At 50.9% G+C, this 25,482-nt stretch overlaps 2 protein-coding genes and 1 pseudogene across 2 annotated transcripts in view; 2 read left to right on the top strand and 1 right to left on the bottom strand.

The window, feature by feature from the left end:
• The first annotated feature begins 2,610 nt into the window (after positions 1–2,610).
• LOC123830265 (sialic acid-binding Ig-like lectin 5) lies at positions 2,611–7,427 on the top strand. Its single transcript, XM_045856320.1, has 9 exons — positions 2,611–2,688; positions 2,765–3,145; positions 3,366–3,644; positions 3,872–3,919; positions 4,196–4,453; positions 4,538–4,816; positions 5,040–5,139; positions 5,927–6,008; positions 6,810–7,427. Exons 1-9 carry the CDS (start codon positions 2,646–2,648, stop codon positions 7,002–7,004), a joined length of 1,665 nt encoding a protein of 554 aa, XP_045712276.1. The 5' UTR covers positions 2,611–2,645; the 3' UTR covers positions 7,005–7,427.
• A 2,511-nt stretch (positions 7,428–9,938) lies between these two features.
• On the bottom strand, positions 9,939–15,160 carry LOC123830266 (annotated as a pseudogene).
• A 1,610-nt stretch (positions 15,161–16,770) lies between these two features.
• LOC123830264 (sialic acid-binding Ig-like lectin 5) overlaps positions 16,771–25,482 on the top strand; it is a 37,948-nt gene continuing 29,236 nt past the window's right edge. The window contains exon 1 of the mRNA XM_045856319.1: positions 16,771–16,890. The gene's annotated coding sequence lies outside the window, so the exon portion shown is untranslated. The remainder of the gene's footprint in view (positions 16,891–25,482) is intronic.

Genomic DNA, 25,482 nt, shown 5'->3' with positions numbered 1-25,482 from the left:
CCCAGAGAGTCAGTGTCCTGCTGCTGCTGCCAGGTCAGGGGCCTGCTGGGGGCGGAGGCTGAGGGAGAAAGGAAAGGATCAAAGGGAGGATGGAGCTGGGAAGAAGTTTGGCCTGGGAAGGGGGAGATTTGCTACCCCTGGATCCTCCATCTCTTGTTTGAACAGAACCTACAGCAGGTTCCGAAAAAAGGTGGGAAGACCAGGCAGAATCTGGTGAGTGGGTGGGCTCACTGAGCTGGACCCTGGAGGGAAAAGCCCTGAGCCCGTCCCAGCCCTCAGCACCCAGGGTCCTGGAGCTGAATCATGTAGGGGCTGGAGACAGAGGGGAGTTCACCAGCCAGGCTCAGCACCCACTGGGATCCCAGGATGTTTCCTTCAGCCTGGCTGTGCTGAGCCAGTTGCAAGACAGATGCTGGTGGTGGGCACCCAGGTCAGGTGTTGGGGCTGTGAGACCTGGAGTGACAGCTTGACCCCCTCTCCTCTTCCCCAGGACAACCCCCTTCTTGCAAATGTGTGACTGAGGAGCAGCAGGGCTCCTGGCCCCTGGTCCTCACTCTGATCAGAGGGACCCTCATGGGGGCTGGCTACCTCCTCACTTATGGCCTCACCTGGCTCTACTACACCAAGTGAGCAGCTATTTCTCCACAGGGAAGGTCAGTGATTGGCCCCAAGTTCCAGGTGGGGCTGAGTAGTCCCACCTGCCCAGAGTTAGAGCTAAAGTAGCCAAGTCCTTGAGCTGAGACCTGTGTTGGCCCTGCAGGTGTGGAGGCCCCTGGAGAACGAGGCCGACACCTGATTGACCCTCCCTTCTTGTGAGAACGGCACTGAGGTGAGACATGGAGTCCAGAGGGGGGGTTGTGGGCCATCAGTGTCACCTTCTCCCTGGGAACTCCTGACTCACCTGTCTCAATTGTATCCTTGGGGTTTAATTTGTGTAAGTGACTGAGTGACAAGAAGGAGAGTTAACGCCAATAAAAGAAGGTTTTCATTCCTTTCATTTCCTGAGAGGAGGCCCCGCAGGGCCAGGCAGGGCCCCAGGGGAAGCAGCAGGCTTCCCTGGTTCACATGTTCCCCAAGGGAGGGGCAGCCCCTGGTTTTGTGGGACCTGATATTTATACTAATGATGAGATCATAGCTTCAAAACAAATATTAAAGCACCATGCAGCACATATGAGTTTTTTCCAAAAAGAGAAAATGCATCACATCAAGCAAGAAAAGATAAAATTTCCCTGGCTGGTGTGGGTCACTGGACTGAGCACTGGTCTGCCCATCAAAGGGTCGCTGGTCCAGTTCCCAGGCAGGGCAGTTACCTGGGATGTGGGCCAGGTCCCCAGTAGGGGGCACATCAGAGGCAACCACACACTGATATTTCTCTCCCTCTCTTTCTCCCCCACTCCCTGTCTCTCTAAAAATAAATAAATAAAAGATTTCAAAAAAGTAAAACTAAGATGCTGAGAACCAAAATATAAGAGAATTCAGACAGTTACAGACTATTTTCATTCGTGTATGGTGTTCCTGTTGGACCCACCTGCATGGCACATACCCCCCACATTTTCAACTGATCTTGTGGGGGGATCTTGTCTCTTTATGAGAGAATAATTCTGTCTTATAGAAATAAACATATATATTATGTTAGTAATCATTATTAATTATTATCATAATATAATATTTATGTAATGTAGCCAATGGAAAGAGAGTCAGTACGTCCTCTGGCACAGGAGACTGACATTTCACTTTCCAGTGAAGTTCAAGAAACTTTCATTGATCACAAGACATGTTATAAGTAAACTCTGAATTGTTTTACTTCATGGTCATTTTTGAGAAAATGTTCATCAAGTTTCTTTCACTCATAAAAGAGCAGCAGGATTGCAGGTTATTCCCACACATCCCTGGAGCCCTTGTGGGGCTCTGAAAGGGTACTGAGCTCATGAGGAGACCTGAGGATGGAGCTTCCTGAGTTTAATGTGGCAGGTTTGCTGCTGTGCTGAGGGCCAGCATTTGGGTCTCCTGGAGTGGAGTGAGAGCTCCCATCACATACCTCATTTCAATGTCCCCCACTTTGAAGGGGACATCATCACTCTCCTCCAGATTCCCAGACTCCAGGAGGCCATCACTTGTGCCTCTCATGTCCCCAAAGAGGCCTCAGAGCAATGGGCTTTAACACTCAGCTTCCCCCTTGGTTCCAGCCTCCACTGCAGTTGGTTCTAAATTCCTTCCTCTCCCACCAGCACTTGGTGGTCTAAAGGAAATTTAAAAGTACCCTCTTCCAGAACATTCAGTGGTGTCAGCTGGAGGCTGTGTTCCCTGAGTCAGCAAGACCAGTTCTGATTGCAGTGTCCTCTGGGTGACCTCCCTCTTGTTTTAGGTGATCACATTTAGCTTTACATCTGGACAAGCCTCTCAAACTCTGGGGGCCTTGGTATAGCCACCTGGAGGAACTGGCAGAGGGCTGAGGCTGAAACAGGGTGATTTCTTAGTCTGCTCCCCACCCCCACAGCATGTGGAGCCAGAGTTCCCCTTCCAGGTCTGGCCACAGCTCTGTCACCCAAGGCTTCCTGTTGGGGTGTCCTTGGCCCCACCCCACAGCTGAGCATTTTCCTCCCTGACACAGGGACCAGTACCGCTCTTCCCTGTGAGAAGCAGACATGGTGCCCCTGCTGCTGCTGCTGCTTCCTCTGCTGTGGGGGGGTGAGTGGTCCTGGGAAGGGGTTTGACCCAGTGGGAGAGTGGCTGGGGCTGCAGCTGAGCTTTTGTGTTCTCCCAGGGTCCCTGCAGGAGGATCCAGGCTATGAGCTTGGAGTACAGGAATTGGTGATGGTGCAGGAGGGTCTGTGCATACACGTGCCCTGCTCCTTCTCCTACCCATGGAGTTCCCGGTCTTCCTCTAGCAAACTCTACACCTACTGGTATCGGTATGGAGACAACAGAGACTACAATTATCTTGTGGCCACAAACAACCTCAATAAACCAGTGAAGAGGGAGACCCAGGGCCGATTCCTCCTTGCAGACCCCAGGACCAACAACTGTTCCCTGAGCATCAGAGACGCCAGGAAGCATGATACAGGAATCTACATCTTTCGAGTGGAGAGAGGATATGATGTGAAATATACTTACCAAGATAAGAAGCTGACATTGCAGGTGACAGGTATGGCAGGGGCCCAGGAGAGGATGCTGAGATATGGGACCTGATTTTACAAAAGGAATAGGTCACTAAGATACTTTCTGATCCAGGCCTTGGGCCCAGGGTGGTCAGAAGAGACACAGGGCCCAGGGTGAGTTCAGCCCCTGAGTCAGGCGTCCCTCTCAGGTTCATACTCTAGGTTCCCAACCTCTGGGACCCCAGCACCTTCCTCTCTCCTCCTCAGAACTTACGCAGAAGCCAGACATCCTCATTGTGGAGCCTCTGAAGTCCGGCCACCCTACAGAGCTGACCTGCAGCCTGCCAGGGTCCTGTGAAGGGGGAAGTCCTTTCATCTTCTTCTGGGCAGGAGCTGCTCTTGACTCTCTGAACCCCCAGAACCTCCACTCCTCAGTGCTCACCTTCACCCCGAGGCCCCAGGACCATGGTACCAACCTCACCTGTCAGGTGAAACGCCAACGGCCTTTGGTGACTACAGAGAGAACAATCTGGCTTAATGTTTTCTGTGAGTATGAGAGGGATGGCTGGTGTCCTGTGGGCAATAGGACTGGCATGCGCACATGCGTGTGTATGAGTGCACAGGGGCCTGATCTAACCTGAGAACACTTGTGCATGGATCTGAGTGCAGGTGGGCAGTGGGCAGAAGGACAGCAATCCCACCTTCCCAGTTCCCACCATCCCTCTTTCAGACGATCCTCCCCTCTGAAGTGGGGCCATATCTTTCTGTCCCAGATGCCCCAAGGACCCTCACCATAGGCGTGTCCTTCACAAATGTCACAGGTAGGAAAGAACCTCTCTCTCTCTCTCTGGGGCTGGGACCTGAGCCTGGGGCTGCCATAGACCTGAGGGGGAATCACAGTGTGAATGGGATCAGATATGGGAAAAGCAGGGATGAAAATCATCACCCTCATACCCTTACCTCTTACGGGTGGGTGCTGCCCTATATTCTCATCTCTCCCTCTCTCTCTCTCTCTCTCTCTCTCTCTCTCTCTCTCTCTCTCTCTCTCTCTCTCTTGCTCTCTCTCTTTCTCTCTCTCTCCATTTCTCTCCCCAAAGTTCTCAAGATTCTGCAAAACACCTCATCCCTTCCCATCCTGGAGGGTGAGGCTCTACAGTTGCTCTGTGTGGCTGACAGCAACCCCCCTGCACAGCTGAGCTGGTTTCGGGCATCCCCAGCCCTGAACACCCACCCCATCTCCAGCACTGCAATCCTGGAGCTGCCTCCCATGGGGACTGGGGAAGAAGGCCAGTTCACCTGCCAAGCTCAGCACTGGCTGGGTTCCCAAAATATCTCTCTCAACCTCTCCATGGTCTGTGAGTGTGGGGACCCCCAGGGGGCAGGACATCTGAATTCTGGGAGGCAGATGGACCACTGATACTTTTCCTTGCTCCCCACAGACCCCCCACAGCTGCTGGGACCCTCCTGCTCCTGGGAGGATGAGGGTCTGCACTGTAGCTGCTCCTCCCAAGCCCAGCCACCCCCCTTGCTGCGCTGGTGGCTGGGGGAGGAGCTGCTGGAGGGGAACTCCAGGAACATCACTGCTTTGTCCAGCTCTGAGGGGTCCTGGGCCAACTGCTCCCTGAGCCTCCGTGTGGGGCTCAGGGCAGGCCTCAGACTCACCTGCCAGGCGGAGAATGTCCACGGGGCCCAGAGCGCTAGTGTCCTGTTGTTGCCAGGTCAGGGGCCTGCTGGGGCAGAGGCTGAGGGAGAAAGGAAGGGATCAAAGGGAGGATGGAGCTACAGAGAATGGCTGTGGTCAGGAGAGGCATGATTTGCTAGGATGGGACCCTTTGTCTGGTGTCTGAACAGAACCTACAGCTGGATCTGCAAGAAGGTGGGAAGATAAGACAGAGTGCTGTGAGTGGGTGGGTGCAGACCCTCACGTCCTCTTCTCTGCAGGGCAGTCAGCATCCACTTCCAGAGTGGTTCCTGCAGCTCTTGGTGGTGCTGGTGCCATGGCCCTACTGTTCCTATGTTTGTGTCTCATCTCCTTTTGCATGTAAGTCCATATCCTGAGGAGGTACAGAGAGCTATGTCATGGGGAGTACAAAGAGAGGCCCTGAGTCCCAGAAAGGCAGAGCTGAGTCCCTACAGAGGGGCCCTTTTGGAGGCGAGATGGCACAGCAGCTTTATTGAGATAAAATTCCCATATATTTAATGTGTGCAAGTCAACACCATTTAGTTCAGTCACAGAGTCGTGCACCCATCACCACAGTCAATTTCAAAACTTTTCCTTTAGATCAAATGAAAAAACAACCACATCCCTTATTCATCATTTTGCCACCATCCTCCCCTCAGCTTCAGGCAGCCAGTAATCTAATTCTTCTCTCTTAATTTGCCCGTTCTTGGCATTTCCTATAATTAAAATCATACAATACATGGTCCTTTGTGACTGACTTTTTCACAGACTATATTTTCAAGGCATATATGTTAGTACTTTATTCATTTTTATTCCCAAGTAATGTTCCATGGTATGGATGGGACACATTTTATTTGTCTCTTCATTCATTGAAGGATAGTTGGGTTTTTTCTAATTTTTGTCTCTGAGGAATAACACTGTTATGATTGCTTGTGCATTAGTTTCTCCCTGTGTAGGGGCCTATCATGATGTAAGTTTGGTCTCAGTCAAACACCTGGTCATCCAGAGGATGGAGCAGTCACTTAGGTGTCAGGAAAGTCTCTGACTCAGGTTCCTGGGTCTGGATGCCTCAGTAGTCCTCTCAGGAAGTGGAGGCAGCCTGCCCACCTGTGCCTGAACCACTGTGGCTCCTGACTTCTTCCCTTAGAGTGAAATTCCACAGGAAGCAAACAGGCAGGAGACGAAAGGTCACGAATGATGAAGACCCTGTCATGGGCACAGTCCCTTGGGTGAGTGATATGGGTGCCTTCTCATGAAGTATAGAGGGAGGGGCTGGGTGTGTCCATTCAATGAGTGTGAACTGAGCTGCTCAGAATTTCCCCAAACCTGCTCCTCTGTGGTCAGCTAGACAGACAGCTGGGAGTCGACTTCTCCTTCATCTACTGGAGTCCTTGGTTAGTCTTGCGCCCCAGCCCTGCTGACCACTGAGCCCACTTCACCTCCCTGCTGGGTACAGGTTGCCAGAACTTCTCTCTGCCCCCCCCCATCAAACTATTACTTTCTGCTCATTCTTGCCTTGTTAATTCGCTTCTCCTCTCCTCAGTTTCCCTATCTGTAAATGGAAATAATAAGAGTATCATATTTGGTTTCCATGAGGATGAATGTGATTATTAAGCCCTTGATATAGTCTAATCATTTGTAGTATTATTATATTTTATTTCTTTTATTTTTTTACTTTTAGTGAGAGGGGAAAGCAGGTAGAAAGAGAGGGAGAGAAACATTAATGTGAGACAGATTTGGTTGCCTCTCACAACCCCCAGCTGGGGGACTCAACCCACAACCCAGGCATGTGCCCCAACTGGGTATCAAACCAGTGACTTCTCAGTTCACAAGCTGGTGTTCAGTCCACTGAGCCACACCAGCCAGGGCAGTATTACAATGTTTTTAAATGAATGAGCAAATAATTGAGTTAATAAAAAATGGGTGTGGAATAAGAGGATGAATGAAAAACTGTTCCATCAGCCCATCTTTCCGTTAGGTCCATGTCTGCCTTATTTTTTCTCCAACTTCCTCATCTCCCCTTCACTCAGGGTTCACAGAAAAAGTCCCAGCCAGACAGGACCCCCGACCAAGCATCACCCACGAAGGATATTCCTCCATCAGAGGAACAGCAGGAGCTCCACTACGCCAACATCAGTTTTCACGGGTTGAAGCCACGGGAGCCCCAGAACCAAGAGGCCACCAGCACCTCTGAGTACTCAGAGATCAAGATGACAAGCAAATGAGGACTCACTCAGAGCTTGGTCCTGGCTGGAGGCATCACAGCCTCTCTGGGGGAAAGAAGTTGGGGACTAGTTGGTGAAGCATGAGACCTTGTGTAAAATTAACATTAGCCACAGTAAGAGCATGAGCAGGCAGAGCCGATAGAAGAAAGTGACGGGATTGGAGAGACTTGGGCTTCAGTGCAGACTTCAGTGCTTCCTACGACATTGTCTTCAAGCAATTCACTTATTTTTTCTGTTCCTGTTTTCCATTCTGTACAGCAGAGATCATGCATCCTACTCAAAGGTGGCCATGAGCATTAAAGAAATTAACACATGGAAATCAACCAACAGAGGCCATTAATGCTCAGCTCTCCCATTGGGTTCCACCCTCCACTGGAGTTGGGTCTGAATTTCTTAAGACCACTTGGGTGGTCTAAAGAAAAATTTAACTGATCCTTTTCCAGAGTGTTCACTGCTTTCCATTGGATGATGAGTCTCCCCAAGTCACCAGGACCAGTTCTGACTGTGGTGGTGTCCTGGGTGACTTTCCTCTTGACTTAAACATCATCTGCAAGGTGATCAGTTTAGATTCACATCTGGACAAGCCTCTCCACCTCTGGAGGCCTTGGTATATCCCCTTGCCATGTTGGGGTGAGGTGAGACAGGATGATTTCTCAGCCTTCACAGCACCCCCACAGCCTATGAAGTTCAAGTTCCCCTTGCAGGCCTGGCCACAGCTCTGTTATTCAGGGTTTCCTGTTGGGGTGTCATGGGTCCCAGCCCACAGCTGGGGACTTCCTTCCCTCACACAGGGACTGGGACTTGCACTGCCCTGTCAGATGCAGATATGGTGCCCCTGCTGCTGCCCCTTTTGTGGGGGGTGGGTTGTGAGCCAAAGGGATGGTGGAGGTCATGTGGGGGAGGGGTGTGGGCTGCAGCTGAGCCTCTGTGTTCCCCTAGGGTCCCTGCAGGAGCAGCCAGGCTATGAGTTCAGAGTACAGGAGTTGATGAGGGTGCAGAAGGGTCTATGCAGCCACATGCCCTGATCCTTCTCCTACCCATGGTGTTCTCATTATTCCTCTACCAAACTCTACAACTACTGGCTCTGGTGTGGGATCAGTCCATGCCTGAAACTCCTACACCTGGATCACCTAGACCACGTCCATGCTGTTTTCCTCCTGGTGTTTAGTCATTGTCCCGTCACCTGGCATGCTTGTAAATTTTTTTATTGAATAGTGGGCATTTTGTGTGAAAAATTGTAGAGACTTTGAGGCTGTGCTTGAAAAATTCCCCCTCTGGATTCTAGAAGTCTAGAATAGCACTACAGAATGGAATTTTCTGTGATAAAAATGTTCTGTATCTGTGCTATTCACCTGGCCACATGTGGCTATGAAGCACTTCTAATGTGTTTAGTATGACTTAAGAATGAAGCTTTAAATTTAATTTTAAACAATTTAAATGGAAATAGGGTCATGTGGCTAGGGCTACCCCACTTTTGCTTCCTGGAAAGCAGATAGAGTATATTAATCCAGTGTCGGATTGAATTTGAACATGGGTTCTGGTCTTCTTGTGAATAGGCCTACTTGCCCATGACCCTTACTCTAATTTGTAATTCTGTTTGGGTCCTAAGTGAGGTAGTTATGGGGCCTCTCCTTTGGAGACTCTGAACATCAAGGTTTGTTTACTGGGTTCCCTGACACTGCCCAGGAGTTATCTGAGCACATTGTTAGGCTCCCCTCAATGCTCTTTCCTGCTCCCCAGGATTTTGGCCCCTTGAGCCCCAATGGCCTTGGGAGCACCAGATGCCATTTCTGTCTCCATCCCCATGATGCTGCTAAAAATTCAGCTCAGATTTCCAACTTCTTAGTGTGAACTTTCTGGCCAGTTCCTCAGTCTTCTGGCCCCCCCTGCAAGTTAAACTTCCCTTTTCTCTGGGATTGTGGTTGCTCTTTGGTGTCTTCAAATAGAGTCTGTTTTCTTTCCGTGTGTGTGTGTGACTTCCCTGCATTTGGTTTCACTATAAGGATTGTTGACATGAAATATTCCATCGCAGCTAGAAATTTCCATGGCTTTATTTTGGTCTCTAACCCAAGTCACCTCCTCAAAGGAGCCCTGACCTCCCCAATAAAAGAGCTCCCTCCATAGCCTTTCCCCTCATGTTCCTTCATTTTCTTTTTTTTTTAAATTTTAATCATTGTTCAAGCATGTTTTTCTGTCCTTTACTCCCATTCTAGCCCACCCACCCATCCCTCCCCACCTTCCTCCCATTTCCATCCCTCCCTAGTTTTTGTCCATGTGTCCTTTATATTTGTTCCTGTAAACCCTTCCCATTCTCCCCCGAAATTCCCTCCCCTCTCGTCACTATCAGCCTGTCCTCTATTTCAGTATCTTTGACTATATTTTGCTTGTTTCTTTGTTTTGTTGTTTAGGTTCCTGTTAAAGGTGAGATGATATGGTATTTGTCTTTCACTGCCTGGCTTATTTCACTTAGCATAATGCTTTCCAGCTCCATCCATGCTGTTGCAAAGGGTAGGAGCTCCTTCTTTTTTTCTGCTGCATAGAATTCCATTGATTGTGTAAATGTACCATAGTTTTTGGATCCATTCATTTACTGATGGGCAACTAGGTTGCTTCCAGCACTTAGCTATTATAAATTGTGCTGCCATGAACATTGGGGTGCATAGGTTCTTTTGGGTTAGTGTTTCAGGGTTCTTATGATATAGTCCCAGCAGTGGAATTGCTGAGTCAAAAGGCAGATCCATTTTTAGTTTTCTGAGAAAATTCCATACTGTTTTCCATAGTGGTTGTACCAGTCTGCAGTCCCACCAACAGTGCACTAGGGTCCCTTTTTCTCCACAACCTCTCCAACACTTGCTGTTTCTTCCTTTGTTTATGATGGCCATTCTGACTGGTGTGAAGTGGTATCTCATTGTGGTTTTAATTTGCATCTCTCTGATAGCTAGTGATATTGATCATGTTCCTTCATTTTCTAAGCATAGCACTCATCATCATCAGTCCTCACAGAATGTATTTACTTCTCTTAGTCTCTTCCCACAAGACTGTAAGCTCTACAAGCAAGACATTCTGTCTTTTTCATCAACCCGTGTATATATTAGGGGCTCCATAAATGTTGGAAGAAGGCTGCTATGTTACCTGGTGGGGAGGGAGATTTGGTCTCTGCCCTGAAAGCCCAGTCCAGTTGGGAGAAATGACACCCAGAAACTGTGGATGGGCTCACAGGAGGGCTGGTCCCAGGGGATGGGGTGTGGGTTGGGTGGAAGAATCAGGGAGTCTTCCAGGAAGACCCTGGAGGATATGAGCAGGAAGATGGGGAAGGGAAGGCTTGAATCAGGACCAGCCTAGGAAAGCTGAGAGGTGGGACTGAAAACACCACGTCTCCCCAGGGGTCCTGCAGGAAGCTTGTGGGCCTTACACCTGCTAGGACCAGCAAGTGGCAATCCTGAAACCCAGAGCCCCTGGGGTCCAAACTTTAATGTGACAACCAAGTCAGCACCATTTTATGGAGCACTTTACCAAATCCTCACAACAGTGCTTCGATTCCACTTTCAGAGGAGGAAACCGAAGACCAAATATGGTAAGTTAAATCACTGACCCAGGCTCACCCAGCCCTGCCTCCAGAAGCCGAGGTCTGGGGAACCCACCCAGCTGCTCCTCATCCATCACAGAGACACCAGGAGGGATTCAGGTGTGAGGGGTGGGGGGCAAGAGCCCCATGCAGACCCTGGTGTGAGCCCCCAGTTCAGTTCCTCTCCATCCAGGTGACCTCAGGCCAGTTGCTAGTGCTCAGGCTACAGCAGATGAGACAGTGGGAATGAACAGAGGGGGCGGTGCCTGCAGCATGCACAGGGTTCAAAGAAGCACCAGGATTACAGTGAATGACGTGTGCCCATCAACGCAGGTGGCTTTGCTTACCCCACTACAGGCAAACAGGAAACGTCTGTGCACAGCAGGTGCTCAGGAAGGGCTGGGGCTGGCTGAGAACCTGGCAGAGGTATCAGGCAAGCAGCCCCCCAACTCCTACTCGCTCAGGAGTGGGAAGCTGTTCAGCCCCCTCCTCCCTCAGACCCAGGAGCTCAGGCCCCAGCTCCTGCAGGGTCACAGGTAACTGGTTCCATCCCCCTCCAGACATCACGTGGAAGTCCTGGGCAAAGATAATGGGGGCTTATTCACAGTGTCACTTGCAGGCTCCCTGAGCTCCCAGGTCGGATCCAAGCAGAAAACTGTGGCCCCTAGAAGGAGGGAACAGCCTCGGAAGCTACGGCCTTGGAGCCTGGGGTTTGGACCTGCTCCCGATGCGCCCCAGGCGGCCCCAGCTCGTCCAGCCCCCAGCGGCCCTTGCTGATGTCCAGGCAGCCCGCCTGGGCTGATGGCCAGGCAGCCCGCGGTCCAGGCCATCCAGAAGGGTGCAGGCCTGGCAGAGCGTGCAGCTGGCCAGTGCCCCCCGCAGCGGGAGCAGGTGCTGGTGGGGGCCGGGACGAAGGGGCCAGCGCCAGGCACTCCACTGAGTGCACGAGGTGCAGCACCGCAGAGGGCCGCAAGACCTCCAGCAGTTTGAGCAGGTTGCGCACGTGGCCACAGGAAGTTCATGAGCAGGGTCTCTGCCATGTCATCGGGCGTTGTGGCCTGGGGGAGAGAAGGGGAGCAGGTCAGGAGGGGACACGGGGTGGGGGGGGCTGCTGCTCAAGGGGACACCACGGGGCAGCCAGAACCCAGAGAGACAGGGAGGGGGCATGGCGAATGGCACAGCATGGATGACCCCGCTATGGGGACACCCTCCCCCCAAAAAACTTCTGGGGCAGTGAGGACTCAGAAAGAGACTGGCAGGTAGGGGCAAGGGGTACAGGCCATGGAGATCCCGGGGACCATGGGGCAGTTAGTGAAGGTACAAGGCAGGCACAGCGAGACACAGGAGGGGACATACACAGGCTCCCATGGAGCAATTGGGGTGCCCTCACCGCCACCCACTGACCAGGCCGGGGAGGCCCTGTGCTAGATGCCCTTTCACAGAGGCGGTAACGTGCTTTACCCTACAAACATCCTGCCAATCTCGGTTAAAAGTGTGCTTCAGACCGCACGGGAGGAGTTGAAACCGCACTTAATGGAAACTCTCCACAGCGCTGCCCACACAGGTGTCCCTGTGAAGGCAGATGGGGGACAGTGACCACACAACAGTCGCCACAGGATTTCAGCCACATCCCTGTTTCCTCCACATCTTCCCATCCCACACCCGAGTCTCCGCAGTAAAACCCTGCTCTTCCCGGGGCTTCTCCATCGGCCCCACATCCTCTCCTCGGGGCCTTTGCATCAGCGGCTTCCTTTGCTCAGAACCGTCTCTCCAACCTCCGTTCACCCCTCACTGGTTACCCGCGCAGCCCTCAGGTCCCGGCTCGCTCAGGAAATGCTTCCTTAGTCCCCACCTTTCTCCTCCCACTAGGGCCTCCTGCCGCAAACTCCCACAGCGTCATCTTCCTGATTAGCACCCAGGTTACAGTGAGCGCGTGAGAACCGGGCAGGAGCAGGGACTGTGCTGTGCGCAAGAGCAAAGGCTTGTATCACGGTCACTGCTTTCAGCCTCTGGTCTGAGTGCTTCACACACCTAGTTCTCAGCATCCCCGGGACTGAGATGGTATGAATGCCCCCGTTTAACCGAAGAGGAAACCGAGGCTAGGAACTTTGCTCTGGACTACACAGCTTGTACCTGGCACACAGTAAATGGCCAATAGTCATTTGTTGAAGTAATGGCTGGAAGAGAACAAGAGAGTTATCAGAGAGGTGAAGCTGAAAGAGAAAAGGAGTTAAAAGACACCGCTGTGTTGGAGACGACAGATGGGAGACACCCTTGCACACCCCTCCTTTTGTGAGGGAAACCTAAAGAATGCCATTTAAAAATGCAGAGAAGAGAACCACAGCTCTAAGAGGAACCCCCCGGCTCTCCATTTGCCATTGTGTGTGTGTGTGTGTGTGTGTGTGTGTGCGCGCGCGAGTGTGCACCAAGGTGATGATAGTGACTCAAAATCTTGCCACGCCTGCCCTACACCATCTGAGGGCCGCGCACCTACCGTGGCCCTGAACAATACTGAGATTCACCACTTATGACATACCCAGGGTCGCCTTTTCACTTCTTGGGTACGAGCCTCAGTCTCCTTCCAGCACCCACCCTTGCCTGAGCATGCGCCTGATCCTCCCACAGTTTCTCCTATCCCAGCGTGTGAGTTCACCTGTCACAACGTACGTGGCTCCCACGAGACGTGCCCCTTCTTCCAGCGCCCGGCGCCGCAGCACCCCGCAGAAGGTGCAGCAGGAGCGGCTGCGGCCAGTGCTGGCCGTGCTGCGGGCCGCGGTGTCCATCGTCCAGCCCTTGAAGAGGTTGGCGTGGGCCACGCCGGTGAGCGGCCAGCGCCGCGTCCCTGTAGCTGCCGATGCCCTCGTCCACAGCCACCAGTTGCAGCGAGATGCCCAGGCGGGGCGCCAGCTCGCGCAGCATGTGCGCCAGCGCCGTGGAGTCCTTGCCGCCCGAGGCGCCCATGGCCACCACCGCGCCGTGAGGCAGCAGGCGCCCGCAGCCACCTTGTGCAGCACCTCGGCCTCGAAGGCCGTGCAGAAGCAGGTGCCGCACAGCGCTTGGCCTGAGCGCGGGCGGCACAGGGCGGCTTGGGCCTTGCGGCAGGAGGCGCACTGAGGGGCAGGCATTGCGGGGTCCAGCTGGATAAGAGGGGTCAGCTTTTCCTGGACTGGGAGAGAAGGGAAGCGGGTCACAGGTCGACTCAGAATTGTGGGGACATTGCCTCTGGAGAGGCTACGTGGACAGCACCCAGAGTAAATCCACTGCCTGGAACACTGTTCCCTCAGCACTGTGCAGGCCAGGCACCTTCCCATCTCAGCTTCGGCCTCCATTCATTCCACAAACACCAACTCAGTGGATCCTAGGCACTGGGGACCCCGTAGCGGACAAACGGGAAAGGCTGCAGGCAAAAAGCTCTAGTGACGGAACCAACCCATGGGTGAGGAAGAAATAACCAAGACACATTAAAAAATACAAGGAGTAAGATGGGGAAATTATCGCCTGAGATGAAGCCAGAAAAATGAGAAGTCAGGCATTAGATCAGGAGGGGAAGAATGTGCCCGAGCGAGTTACGAGCAAGTGAAGGAAGGGAAGGGCCTGTCTGTACTCGGTTGGAAAATGTGTTGAAGCTGACCAGAAGAGAGGCGGGGGGGGCTGGACGGCTGTCCGGATAAGAAGCTTGGACTTTTTTTTTTTTTTAATGAGGTAGGAATTACTGGATGGTTTTAAGCTGTGGAGTGACCGGATCTGATTTATATGTTAACAAGATCCCTCAGGCTGCGGGGTGTGAATAGACATGGACAGTGGCCAGGGCAGGCCACTGAGGAGGCTCCTGCCGTGACCCACTAGGTAACAAGGAGCCACCCGGAGCAGAGGGGAAGCAGTGTAAGTAGAGAGACGTGGTGAGATTCTGGATCTCTTCTAGAAATAGAGCAGATGGGATTCACACAAGACGTGGTTGGGGGAGGGAAGGGGATGGGAGAAACGGAAAACTCTGGACAAGCCCAAGGTTTTGGCATGAACAGATGGAAGGACAGTGGGACCATTTGGTGGGGAAGAGGCGAGAAATAGGTAAGAACGGGGAACTCGTATGAGAGGGGTAGGTTTAGGGCAGAGAATCTGGAATTTCATTTGGGCATGGTAGAATTGAGGCCCTTTGCTCTGGAAGTCTTGCCTGAACCCAGGGCTGGGTCTGGCGCTTCCCCTGGGCTCCAACGGCCGCCTGGATCGCCCCCTTGGCCAATCCTGACCACTGTAGGTTGTAGCCCAGGCAGAGGAGAGTGCGCTCGCACTGCACGCAGCCGCTGAGTGCAAAGCGGGTCAGCTGGGACAGTGGCTGCTTAGGGCCCTCCCACCCAGAGGGCCTTCGTAGGGATCGCGGAGGGGAGTGCCACGTCTGCAGGGATCCGTACAGGATACTTGAGAGAGAGCTATGGAGACCATCAGCTCCTACGGACAGCGCGACAAAGGACCAGGACCATCCCGCGCGGGAGGGAACATTCACCTCAGCTGAATCTGCGCTGGTGGAAGGTCCAGGCTCCCAGAAAACGCGGAGGTGGCTGAACAGACTACGACTCCCAGAAGGCTTCAGGTCCACCCGCCTGCAACTCCCAAGTGCTTTTGCGGCAGAACGTCCAAAACGCTTACATTTCTCAGACAACGGGCCTCCTGGTGACGTCACGAGCTCTGCCGGAGCTCACGAAGGGCTTCAGGCCAGGCTTGCTCTTTTCTCCTCTGCGCTTGCGCAGGAGTTGGAGCCGCGTTTGTTGTGTGTGTGCGCGCGTCTCTGCCTGCATTGTCCTGTGCAGTGTATTTCAAAGCCGGAGTGGTTGTTTTTCAGATTTGGTGCTTTCTTGGGAGAATGATAGAGTTTGTGGTGCGGGTCGGGAGGCTTGGGGCGGCGGAGAAAGGAGTGGGGCGGGAAAAGGAGAGGCGGCGCGCGCTCTGGCCGGGTTCCGAGGGGACCCAGGGTGGGCCGTGGCGCGCGCAGCCCCCGCATGGCAGTAGAGTGAGTGCGCGGATGGGATGGTTTGCGGTTCTCTACACTCGCCTCGGACTCGGGGTGTGGACCCAGTGGGCAGGCGTGGGTCGGTAACCAGTGCGCGCGCCTTCTGCCTCGTGGAGTTAAAGGCGGACGTCAGGAGGGAGGGCAGGTGAGACCCGTGAAAGGGAGCGTTTTCCGGGGTACAGCCCCCAAAACTAAAAATCAGAGCACCTATCCGGGTCCGAGCCCTTAGCCTCCTTCCAGCCCCCAAAGTGCCCCTTTCCTGCGTGTTATTTTCTGAGTTTCTCTTGCGTCTATCCCTGAGAAGCCCTTGATAGGGAGGATTGAGAGCGAAGGGCATCTGTCGGAGGGGTTGAATCCTGGTCATCAGACTCATTCATTTGTTCACCATTTCCTGGGGCCCGTCTTGTGAGGCGCAGGTGTATCAGGCCTGGTCAGGGAGGGAGGGATGACAAAGCTTGATGTAGAGGCACCTGAGTCAGGGCCTGCAGGAGCAGAGAGGCTACAAGCACTACAGCCAGGACCTGGGCGGCCGGAAGGCGGGCAACAGCACTTAATGAGCAGTCAGCATGTGCCAGACACTGCGCTGGGCATCCCACGCACGTCTCAGGTTCCTCATCTGGGAAGTGGGGACGACAGTACTAGTACCTGCTCTAGAGTGTTTGGGAACGTAAATGAGTTAACATGGAAAGTGCGTGTTAACGAACAGTGAACTTTCACTGTCTTCCTCTCATGTAATTCTCATAATTGGGGAAGGCTTCCTTTTCTGGGAAAGGCCTAAGGTTTCTTGTAAAGCAGGCAGTGAGGTGGGGGTTTTAAAACCTTAGGCAATCTACAGATAGTGTACATCAGTTCTCAGTTGGTGATTTTTGTCACCCCCCAGAGAAGTTTTGGCAATGGCTAGGGGCATTTTTGGTTATCACAACTAGGGAGAAAGGGAAGGACGTGACTGGTATGAGGTAGGTAGAGCCAGGGATGCCGCTGAATACCGTGCACAGGAGGCCCTCCCAGAGCAGTAACTTGGCCAAAAACAGTACTCGTGCCAAGGTTGGGGAACCCTGGCCTAAGTGGTGTTCTGCTGTACCTTGGTCGTCTGTCCAAAAACTAGTGTACAGATTCGGGTGTTTCTGTGTTGACTTTAGTCTCCTGCTTTCAACATTTCCTTAATATGTAAGCATGTGTCCACATGACTCACATACTTTTGAGTGAGAAGTTAGTGAAAAAGACGGTTCACATCACACTGGGGATCCATGAAGAAAAGAGGATGTGAAAGTCAGCCTTCCCTGAGTGACTAAGCCTCCTTCTCTGTGTGACCTTGAGTAAGTGGCTTAACCTTTCTGTGCTTTCTGTCCAGTGGGGGGTGATGGTAGCAATTGTGGGAAGAACTAAATGAGTTACATATGTAAAGCATTAGGACTGGTGCCCGGCAGTATGTAAGTGCTGTGAAGGGAGGGGTGGGGGGTGGGTGGCAGTGGTTTGGTTCTCCATGTCAGTTATTTGGGGTAGTGGTAGTTGGCCATGCTGAGAGCTGGGCCAGTTTTCCCCACCAGTGGGCATAGTTTGGGCGGAGATTTCTTGTGGGTGCTTTGCAAACATTTGACATCTCATTTGTTGCAACACATTAGTTTAATATTTGAGGGGAAAAGGCTGTGTCGGTGTCAGGAAGGCAGATGACTGTCTGCAGCTTCTTGGTTACATGGTAATGGTCCAGTTCCTCAGTCTGGTGTTTGTGAACTGGCCCCCTGACGACTTTTCTAGCTTCATCTCATGACTGAACCTCTGGCAGGGCACCCACTTGCCAGTGAAATAGCTTCTTCTGCCAGGTGTTTGCATATGCTGTCTCCTCTTTCTGAAGACTGTCCCCACCCTCCCCCATCACACTGATCTCAATTTCTCAACCAGGTATCCATTTGGATGGGCTGTCTCCAGGAAGCCTACAGGATCCCTCCTCCCCTGCACTGGATTAACACCTGTGGGCTCCCACAGCCTCTGGTCCCTCACTTTGTGATAGGCCCTGTCACCTTAGGCTGTGGCTGTCTCTGTCTGTTTCATTGTCTCTTTGGGTTGGGAACACCCTGAGTTAGGGGTTTGGTTGGTTTTGAATCTGGGACACCAGCATCAGTGGGCATAAGGCCTGGCACAGAGCAGGCAAGCTATTCAAGGCCCTTCCTGAGCTGTTCCTAGCTTACATCGCTTGCCTCCTGGTACCTGCAACCTACTGAATACAGAGCTCAGGCAGGAAGCTGGCTGTGGGGTGGGGTGTGGTGGTTGAGGACAGAGGCACCTGACTCAGGCCCTGGGACTTCCATCCTAGCTGTGTAACTGAACACATTACACTTCCTCACCTATAAGACAGAAGTGAGAATAGTACAGCCCTCATAGGGTTAGAGCAGTGGACCCTCACGAGATTATTTTGCTCGCCGCCCCTGGGTTAGGAGGTACTGGCATCCAGTAAGTAGAGGCTGGGAATGTCATGAAATTAGCCCACAGGACAGCCCCCTCAGCAAAGAACCTAACTTGTCCAAAATGTCAGTGACGAGGTTGAATACTTAGGCCTCTGGGACCATAATTAGTGCTCTGTGGACATTAGTTACCATTAATGCCAGTGCTTCAGCACACTAAGCTCTCTGGTCCCTCCATCTCTGCCCAGGATGCCCTTCCCCTACTCGACATGGGGGTTCAATACCTACTCATCCATCAGGACCTATCCAGAAAAACCACCTCTTTGGGGAAGCCTTCCCTGACCTCTCCCAAGAACTCAACACGGACCAGGGCACACAGTCAGGGGCTTTACACCCGAGTGACTAAGGGCAGGTGATCTCTTTCTGTGCCTTAGTATTCTTATCTATGAGATCAAGGAGTGGCTTTTAGGATGAAATGGGTCAGCCCTGGGCAAATGTTTCATTAATGGCAGGATTTTCTTTATATTAGTAAAACCTAAAAGCTTAGTGTTGGTTCACAATAGGGGAAATTCCTAACTATGTTTTTAGTAAGATTAGTTATGGAAAGAATAGGAACTAGCAAGATTATCACAAAGAGGCTTAAGAAGGAAACAATGTTTATGTGCTATTTACGTGATGCTCACATATTCCAACTAAAGATTCAGAAAGTGGGAGAGTAAAAGGGTGGGAAGAGATTGCTAGGAAAATAACCCCCAAGAAACCTAAGTTTAGCCACACTAACCACAAAACAAAATAGATTTTGAGTTAAAAGGCACTATCAGAAATAACCAGGATGACAAAAACAAAACAAAACAAAACCCTCTAAACTTGGATGCACCAAACAACATAGTCTCAAAAGGAATGAAAGTTAATAGGATGACTAGAAATCAATGCATTCCAGTAGCGTTGTGACATTTTGTTATATCTCAATTGAGTGGGGAAAAAACTATAAAGCTATGGAAAATTTCAAAAAGACCACCAACAGACTTGAACTAATGCATGGAAGTGGAACCCCGTGCCCAGAGTGATTTGAGAACATAGGTTTAGCCAGAAACACATGGAATCCGCAGATGCCCTAGGTGTAGCTGTTCAGGATGGTGCCCGCTGGCCACATGTGACTAAGGACCATTTGAACCTTGGCCAGTCTGAAGTGAGCTGTGCTGTGAATGCAAAATACATACCAGATTAAAAGAGTTCATGTGGGAAAAGGATGTGATATCTTAACCACTTATCTCAATTGCATGTCAAAATGGTAATTTTTAAAGATTTTATTTTTAGAGAGGGGAAGGGAATGAGAAAGAGGGAGAGAGACATCAATGTGTGGTTGCCTCTCATACACCCCTCACTGGGGACCCAGAGAGTTACCTGATGGGAAAAACAGGTTTTACTGTTGAAGAAACTTAGATTTCTAACAGTTTATTTGGAAGAATGGGCTTCTGGGTGCTTTGCAGACTTCCATACTTGTCTATGATGTTTTCTGGAGAGTGTGGGCCATGGAGAATTTGTGACTTAGGTCAGCCAAAGGCAGCCTCTGCCTCAGCCTCTCCCTCTAACCACTGATTCCCTCAGTCTGACTCAGAAAACAGCTGGGCAGGGGGCACATGTTAGGACTGTGACAAGGAGGAAGAGGAACCAAGCAATCCAGACTCCCTGTGGGAGACCCTCCTGGATGTCCCAGACCACACTTGGCTCCTGAGGGGTGTACAAGCACACTGTGGCAGCCAGACAGAGCCTTCTATCTACAAGTAGAAATACAACTTACTATTTTTGTTTTTTTCTACTATTTAAGAAAAAATAGTCCCGATGTCACTTGGAAAATGTGAGTGCACACTCTACTAATTTGAATCATGTAATGTGCATGGGAGTTGCTGCTAGTTTAAGATATTAGAATTTTGGGGGGGAGGGAATCTTATATAACTTTGGGAAACAAAAAATATACAATTGATTTTATTATACTTTTTCATCTTTCAACAGTAGTGGAATAGCCTGTTTTTTTTATTTTTTGAGGCGGTAACAACAATATATCCTTATGCTTCCATACCTGGTCACATGATTATGCTACCAGATTCTTTTTTTAAAAAATCACGGTTCAGCCCTGGCTGATGTGGCTCCATGGGGTGAGCTCTGGCCTGTGAAACAAAGGGTCGCTGGTTTGATTCCCAGTCAGGGAACACGCCTAGGTTGCAAGCCAGGTCCCCAGTTGGCAACACATGAGAGGCAACCACACATTAACGTTTCTCTCCCTCTCTTTCTCCCTTCCTTCCCCTCTGTCTAAAAATAAATAAATAAAATCTTAAAAACAACAACAAAAACATTGTTCATGCCCTGGCTGCATGGCTCGTTGGTTGGAGCATTGCCCTGTGCACTCAAGGGTTATAGGTTGTAGGTTCAATCCCTGGTTGGGGTGCATATGGGAGGCAACCAGTTGATGTCTCCTTCTCTCTCTCTCCACACACACACACACACACCCCTTTCTAAAAATCAGTGGAAACATATCTTCAGGTAAAGGTTAAAAAAATGAAAATCATTGTTCATAATTAAATTTTCACCATCAAGAGCCTGAACTATAGTGGCACTGTGTCTTAAATCATAATCCTTGTGATTGCAACAGGAATTGCAAAATAAGGAATAAGAACAAAATCTGTCAAAATCTGCAAAACTCTCAGGCTGTAATATGCCTCTGCTGTTCCCTGTGGAGTCGGAGGGATCGATTTTACTGGGCTCTCCAGGAGACAAACCACACTTTCGATAGCAGCCTTTCCTGTCCCAGTGCAAGGAGGAGGAAGTCTGAAAATGCAAGCCTGGGTGTCCTCACACTGGCTGATGTGTAACCAGTCCTCACTCTGTTGGTGGCTCTGCAGAAACCACCAGATGCATCTACTCTTGCGGCTGGCCAGTGGGGCATGCATGATTCAGTCAAGGTCCACACCCACACAATTAATTCACAGCTGGGAAATGGAAATTATTATGAGCCCTGCTATTTTTAGCCCAGCCAACACATTCATAAATTGCTATTGGGCCAACTCTTGCCAGAATATTTCAAAGACTGGTCCTCATCCCCAAATGATAGCACCAAATCGACCTGAAATGTTCTTGACAAGTGTCTTCTATGTGCAAATAGGTGCAGTTCCACCATATCTGTTGGGGATCTAGTGCCTTCTCATTTTGCCTCAAGGAGGGGGTGTCTGGATCTAGAAGTGCCACTCACATGCCTGGGTATTGCTCTCTGAAGCAACTCTCTTTTGTAAGCTGCCTTTCTAGCCGAAAAGCTGGGAGAAGTTCTACCAGTAGGTAGTTCTTCCATATTTCTGTCCCAGAAAAGAGACTTTGCAGTTGAAATCGGTCTCTTGTTTTCCTCCATGCTCCAAACTTTAAGGATTATCTATCCCCAATCACATTCTGTCCTCCCCACATTTGAGATTGGATCCAGAGCCTGCTTCTGCAATGAGATACTTTTCTAGTTTCTCTAAAAATATACTCACTGATTTAGTGACAAGTACACCAGCCTGTAATGTAACTTTTTAGTGACTTTTAAAGGCATCAATTCTTATTCTTCACCTTTGGCTTCAAAATGATCACTGGGACCAGCGAGGACCAGTGCAAATCCTGTTCATGACACCCATTTGCTTCCAGTGTAAGGGTGACCCCTGATATGAGCCTGGAGAGCAGAGCTTCTGAACCCAACCCAGTCCCAGCCATCTTCCCCCAAGATTGCCAGTTTTCATTGTAAATGTGGCACCTTCTCTCCAAGGGCAAATTCAAAACAGAACTCAGCATGCATCAACAGGAGCCCATGACTCCCAGGAAAAGATCCCAGGATTCATTCTTCAGCTACAGCTACCAGAAAACCTTCAGGGTCCATGAATCAGTCCTTGTCTTTAATGGGTCTTTTGAAGAGCAGGAATCCAGAACTCTCTCAGGTTCTTTAGGAGCAAGGCTGACACTGCCTCAGTCTTCAAGGCTAAGTTTCTTTGGAGAGACAGAGGAATTCTTCCCCTGCAGGTCACTCTTCACTTGTGGGGAACATCACATTGCCTGTTGAACACTTTCTCAGCCTCAGTACTGTTGACATCCTTTGGTTTGGTGAGGTGTGGGTGGAGCTGCTGTGTATACTGTAGTGTAAAGTATTCAACAGCATCCTTGGCCTCTACCCACCAGATGCCAGTAACAACCCCCCCCCACCAACACACACACACACAGTTGTGACCATCAAAAATGTGTAGACATTGCCAGATGTCCTGGGGATAGGGGTGGTGTGGGGTAAAATCTTCCCCCATTTAGAACCACCGCCCTAGGGCAATCTTTTAAACACATGGGTCAGGACACATCACTCTTGGGGCCCCTCACTGTGAGCCAGAAGACTTTCTAATCTAGCCCTATGACCACTATGACCTCTTTCCTTACCCCTCTTTCCAGGATCCCTTCCCTTCCCATCTTAGGGCCTTTACACCTGTTGTGTTCCCTCTGCCAGAAACACTTCCCACAGCGGCCTGCTCATCCTCCAGGCCTTGTTGTGAATGTTACTTCCCCAACTACTCGAGCAGAAATGCCTCCTCCTGCTGTCACTTTAGTCTTAACCCCACTTTCTCCTCTATTCTTTTCATGTATAGGATTTTATTACTATCTGAAGTAATCTGTTTTCTTGCCTGTCTTCTCCACTAGAAGGCAGGTTTCATAGGGGCAGAGAGGTTTGTTGATTTTGTTTCTGGCTGTTTGCTTGGTTCACACCATAATGCCTGGTATAGAGTGGGTACTTAGTAACGATAGATGAGTAAATAGGTGAGTGCTCAGCCTTTGTTATGGGTGACGATGGGGACCCAGAGATGAGTCATACTCAAGGTCTACCCTCTCAGGGCTCCCAGGCTGGTGAGGGAGAGAAACCTGGACACAGAACATTGCAGTTGTGGTGACCAGAGCTGTGACGGCAGGGGTACCAGGGGAGAGCCCAGAGTAAAGGACTTGGAGAAGATGAGAAGCACTTGTGATGGCTCTGGAAGGATAAGTAGAAGTTTGTCAGGTGAAGAACAGCATCTATCTGCACTCATTCATTTATTCATTCATTCATTCATTCACCCACTTCCTTGGGCTTCCAGTGCTGGGAAATGCTGGGGACTCAGAGATGAGTTAATCCTGCACCCTGCTCTCCTCAAGCCCCTAGTCTGCTGGGGGAGGTTGACATGGGCAGTCACAATCCAGGGTGATCAGAGTCAGGTGGAGGGAGATACTGAGGCTGTGGAAGTGCCCAGGGGTAACTTGCTTCTTGTGGCATAGAAGGGAAGGGCACCCTGAACAAGCCTGAGTAGGGCCAGTCCCTTCCTTGCAAATACTGGAGATCTGAGAGAACCTGGCCCATTCCTGACGTAATGCTGGGTTCGCCTCACACCCTGACATAAGCATGTTGCATGTCCTAGCACAGTGAGCCTGACCGAGTGATGAGCCCCATTTCATGGACAAGGAATCAAGCATCTCAGAGACTGAGTTGCTCGCCCAGGGGAGCGTCCAGTGTGACGAGAGTGTTGAACCAGGCTGACAAGATGAGGCTGGAAATGTGCACAAGGCAGGTTCTTCACACAGATGGGGTGTCTTGAGTGGCCTCAGGAAGTGTCTCACTCTGGTCTCCCCTCTGTGGAGTGTGCAAAGCCAGTCAGGGGAGGATGGGTGCAGGAGACTGGGACCGACACCCATGGTGCAAAAATGACTGAGGGGTTTGCAAAATGGGAGGAGTGACCTTCTGTTTCCTATTCTAGAATGGAACAGAAGAGGGAGCTCCTGTTAGTACCTCTGGGATTACAGCTGCTGTGTATGGGGGCATTCATGTCCCAAAACCACCACTACCATGGCTTCACCTCCTTCTTATGCTTCCTCACACAAGACAAGCCAGAGGTGGGAGAAGAGCTGTCCTTTATGGTCCAGGTCTCCCCCCACCCCCAACCCAGAATCCCTCACCAAGACATGTACTCCAACATTAGCCAGATCTGCCCAGTGGACACCAGTAAGGAGGATCTGCCCGACCGCCCCATCACCTCACCCTATGTCGGTAGGCTGGAGTGGATTCCTACATCTCCAACCCTACTTTGGCAGGAATTGCTGAGGAGGAGGCAGCACCTGGAAGCAGAAGGCACTGAGCCTGGTAGCTGGGGGTGATGGAGAGAGAGCTGGTTCTCTATTGCTGCATCCCAATGAATTGCCCCAAAACTTAGTGTCTTTCAACCTTCATTAACTCTCCAAGTTTATGTGGGCCAGAAGTATTGGGAAGGGCTCAGCTGGGCAATTGTGATCCATGTTTTTTAATGCAGTGAAATGTGGCTAGAAGTTCAACAGCAGGGGGCAATGTGGCAGGAGCTAGCAGGGCACCTGACTCTTCATGTGATGTCAGGGTCTCTCTGTGATATCTCTGCAATTGTCTAGGTTGGGCTTCCTCACAGCCTGGTGGCCTAGAGCTCACACAGTGACTGATGGCCTCAAAAGCCAGTATTTGCATAAACAAGGCAGAAGTCTTATGGTCTTTTATGATATAGCCTCAAAAGCCACATAACGTCACTTCTGCCATACTCCACTCATTGACGGTCATAAAAGCATACCCAGTTTAAAGGAGTGGGGACTTTGACACATCTGTCAATAGGACTAATGTCAAAGTCACATTATAAGAAGGGCATGTTAGATAAGAGACATTGTTGTGGTTATCTTTGGAAGACATATGGTCCACCACAGGTAAGAGGAGGCACAGCTGGGAGTGAGTGGGTGGATGGTGGTACCCTCAGTGACAGGGGAAACTGAGAAGGATGATGTTCTGAGATGTAGGGAGAGTGGGTAACCTGAGAACCATCCAAGAGGAGACATGTGGGAGGCTGGTTGGGGTTGGCACTCAGGGGGCAGATTTAGGACCATAGGGAACCATGGGAAGAAAAGCAGTAGGAGGTGTTGAGCTTGCTGGGGCGAGGCTGGGACAGGGGAAGAGGGATACATGGGAGCTGGGGGAGAGAGGAGGAAAGAATTGGAAGAGGAGATCTTGAGAGGTGGAGGGAAAACAAGGGAGGCAGGGTATTTGTGAGCCAACAGAGGAAGCTCAGAGCCCTTTGTGCTGGTGTATTAGTCTCTAGAGCTGCCATAACTAAGTACCACAAACTACGTGGCTTAAAACAACAGAAAGATACTCTCTCACAGTTCTGGAGGCCAAACATCCAAAATCAAGGTGTTGTCAGGCTCGGTTCCTCCCAGAAGTTCTGAGGAAGAAACCATCCTATGCCCCTCTCTTAGCTTCCGGGTATCATTGGCAGTCCTCAGCATTCTTTAGCTTGCAGGCACATCACTTTAACTTATAGCTCCATGGCGGCCTTCTCTCTGGGGCGTCACATGGCCTTATAGGGGCACCAGTCATTCGACTTAGGGCCCACCCTAATCCAGTATGACTGCATTTTAACCCATTATGTCTGTGAAGACCCCATTTCTGAATAAGGTCACATTCTGAAG

Source organism: Phyllostomus hastatus, unplaced genomic scaffold, assembly GCF_019186645.2.
Source record: "Phyllostomus hastatus isolate PE091 unplaced genomic scaffold, TTU_PhHast_1.1 phas_scaffold_1224, whole genome shotgun sequence".
NCBI lineage: Eukaryota > Metazoa > Chordata > Mammalia > Chiroptera > Phyllostomidae > Phyllostomus > Phyllostomus hastatus.
This window is presented reverse-complemented; position numbering and strand designations above follow the sequence as displayed.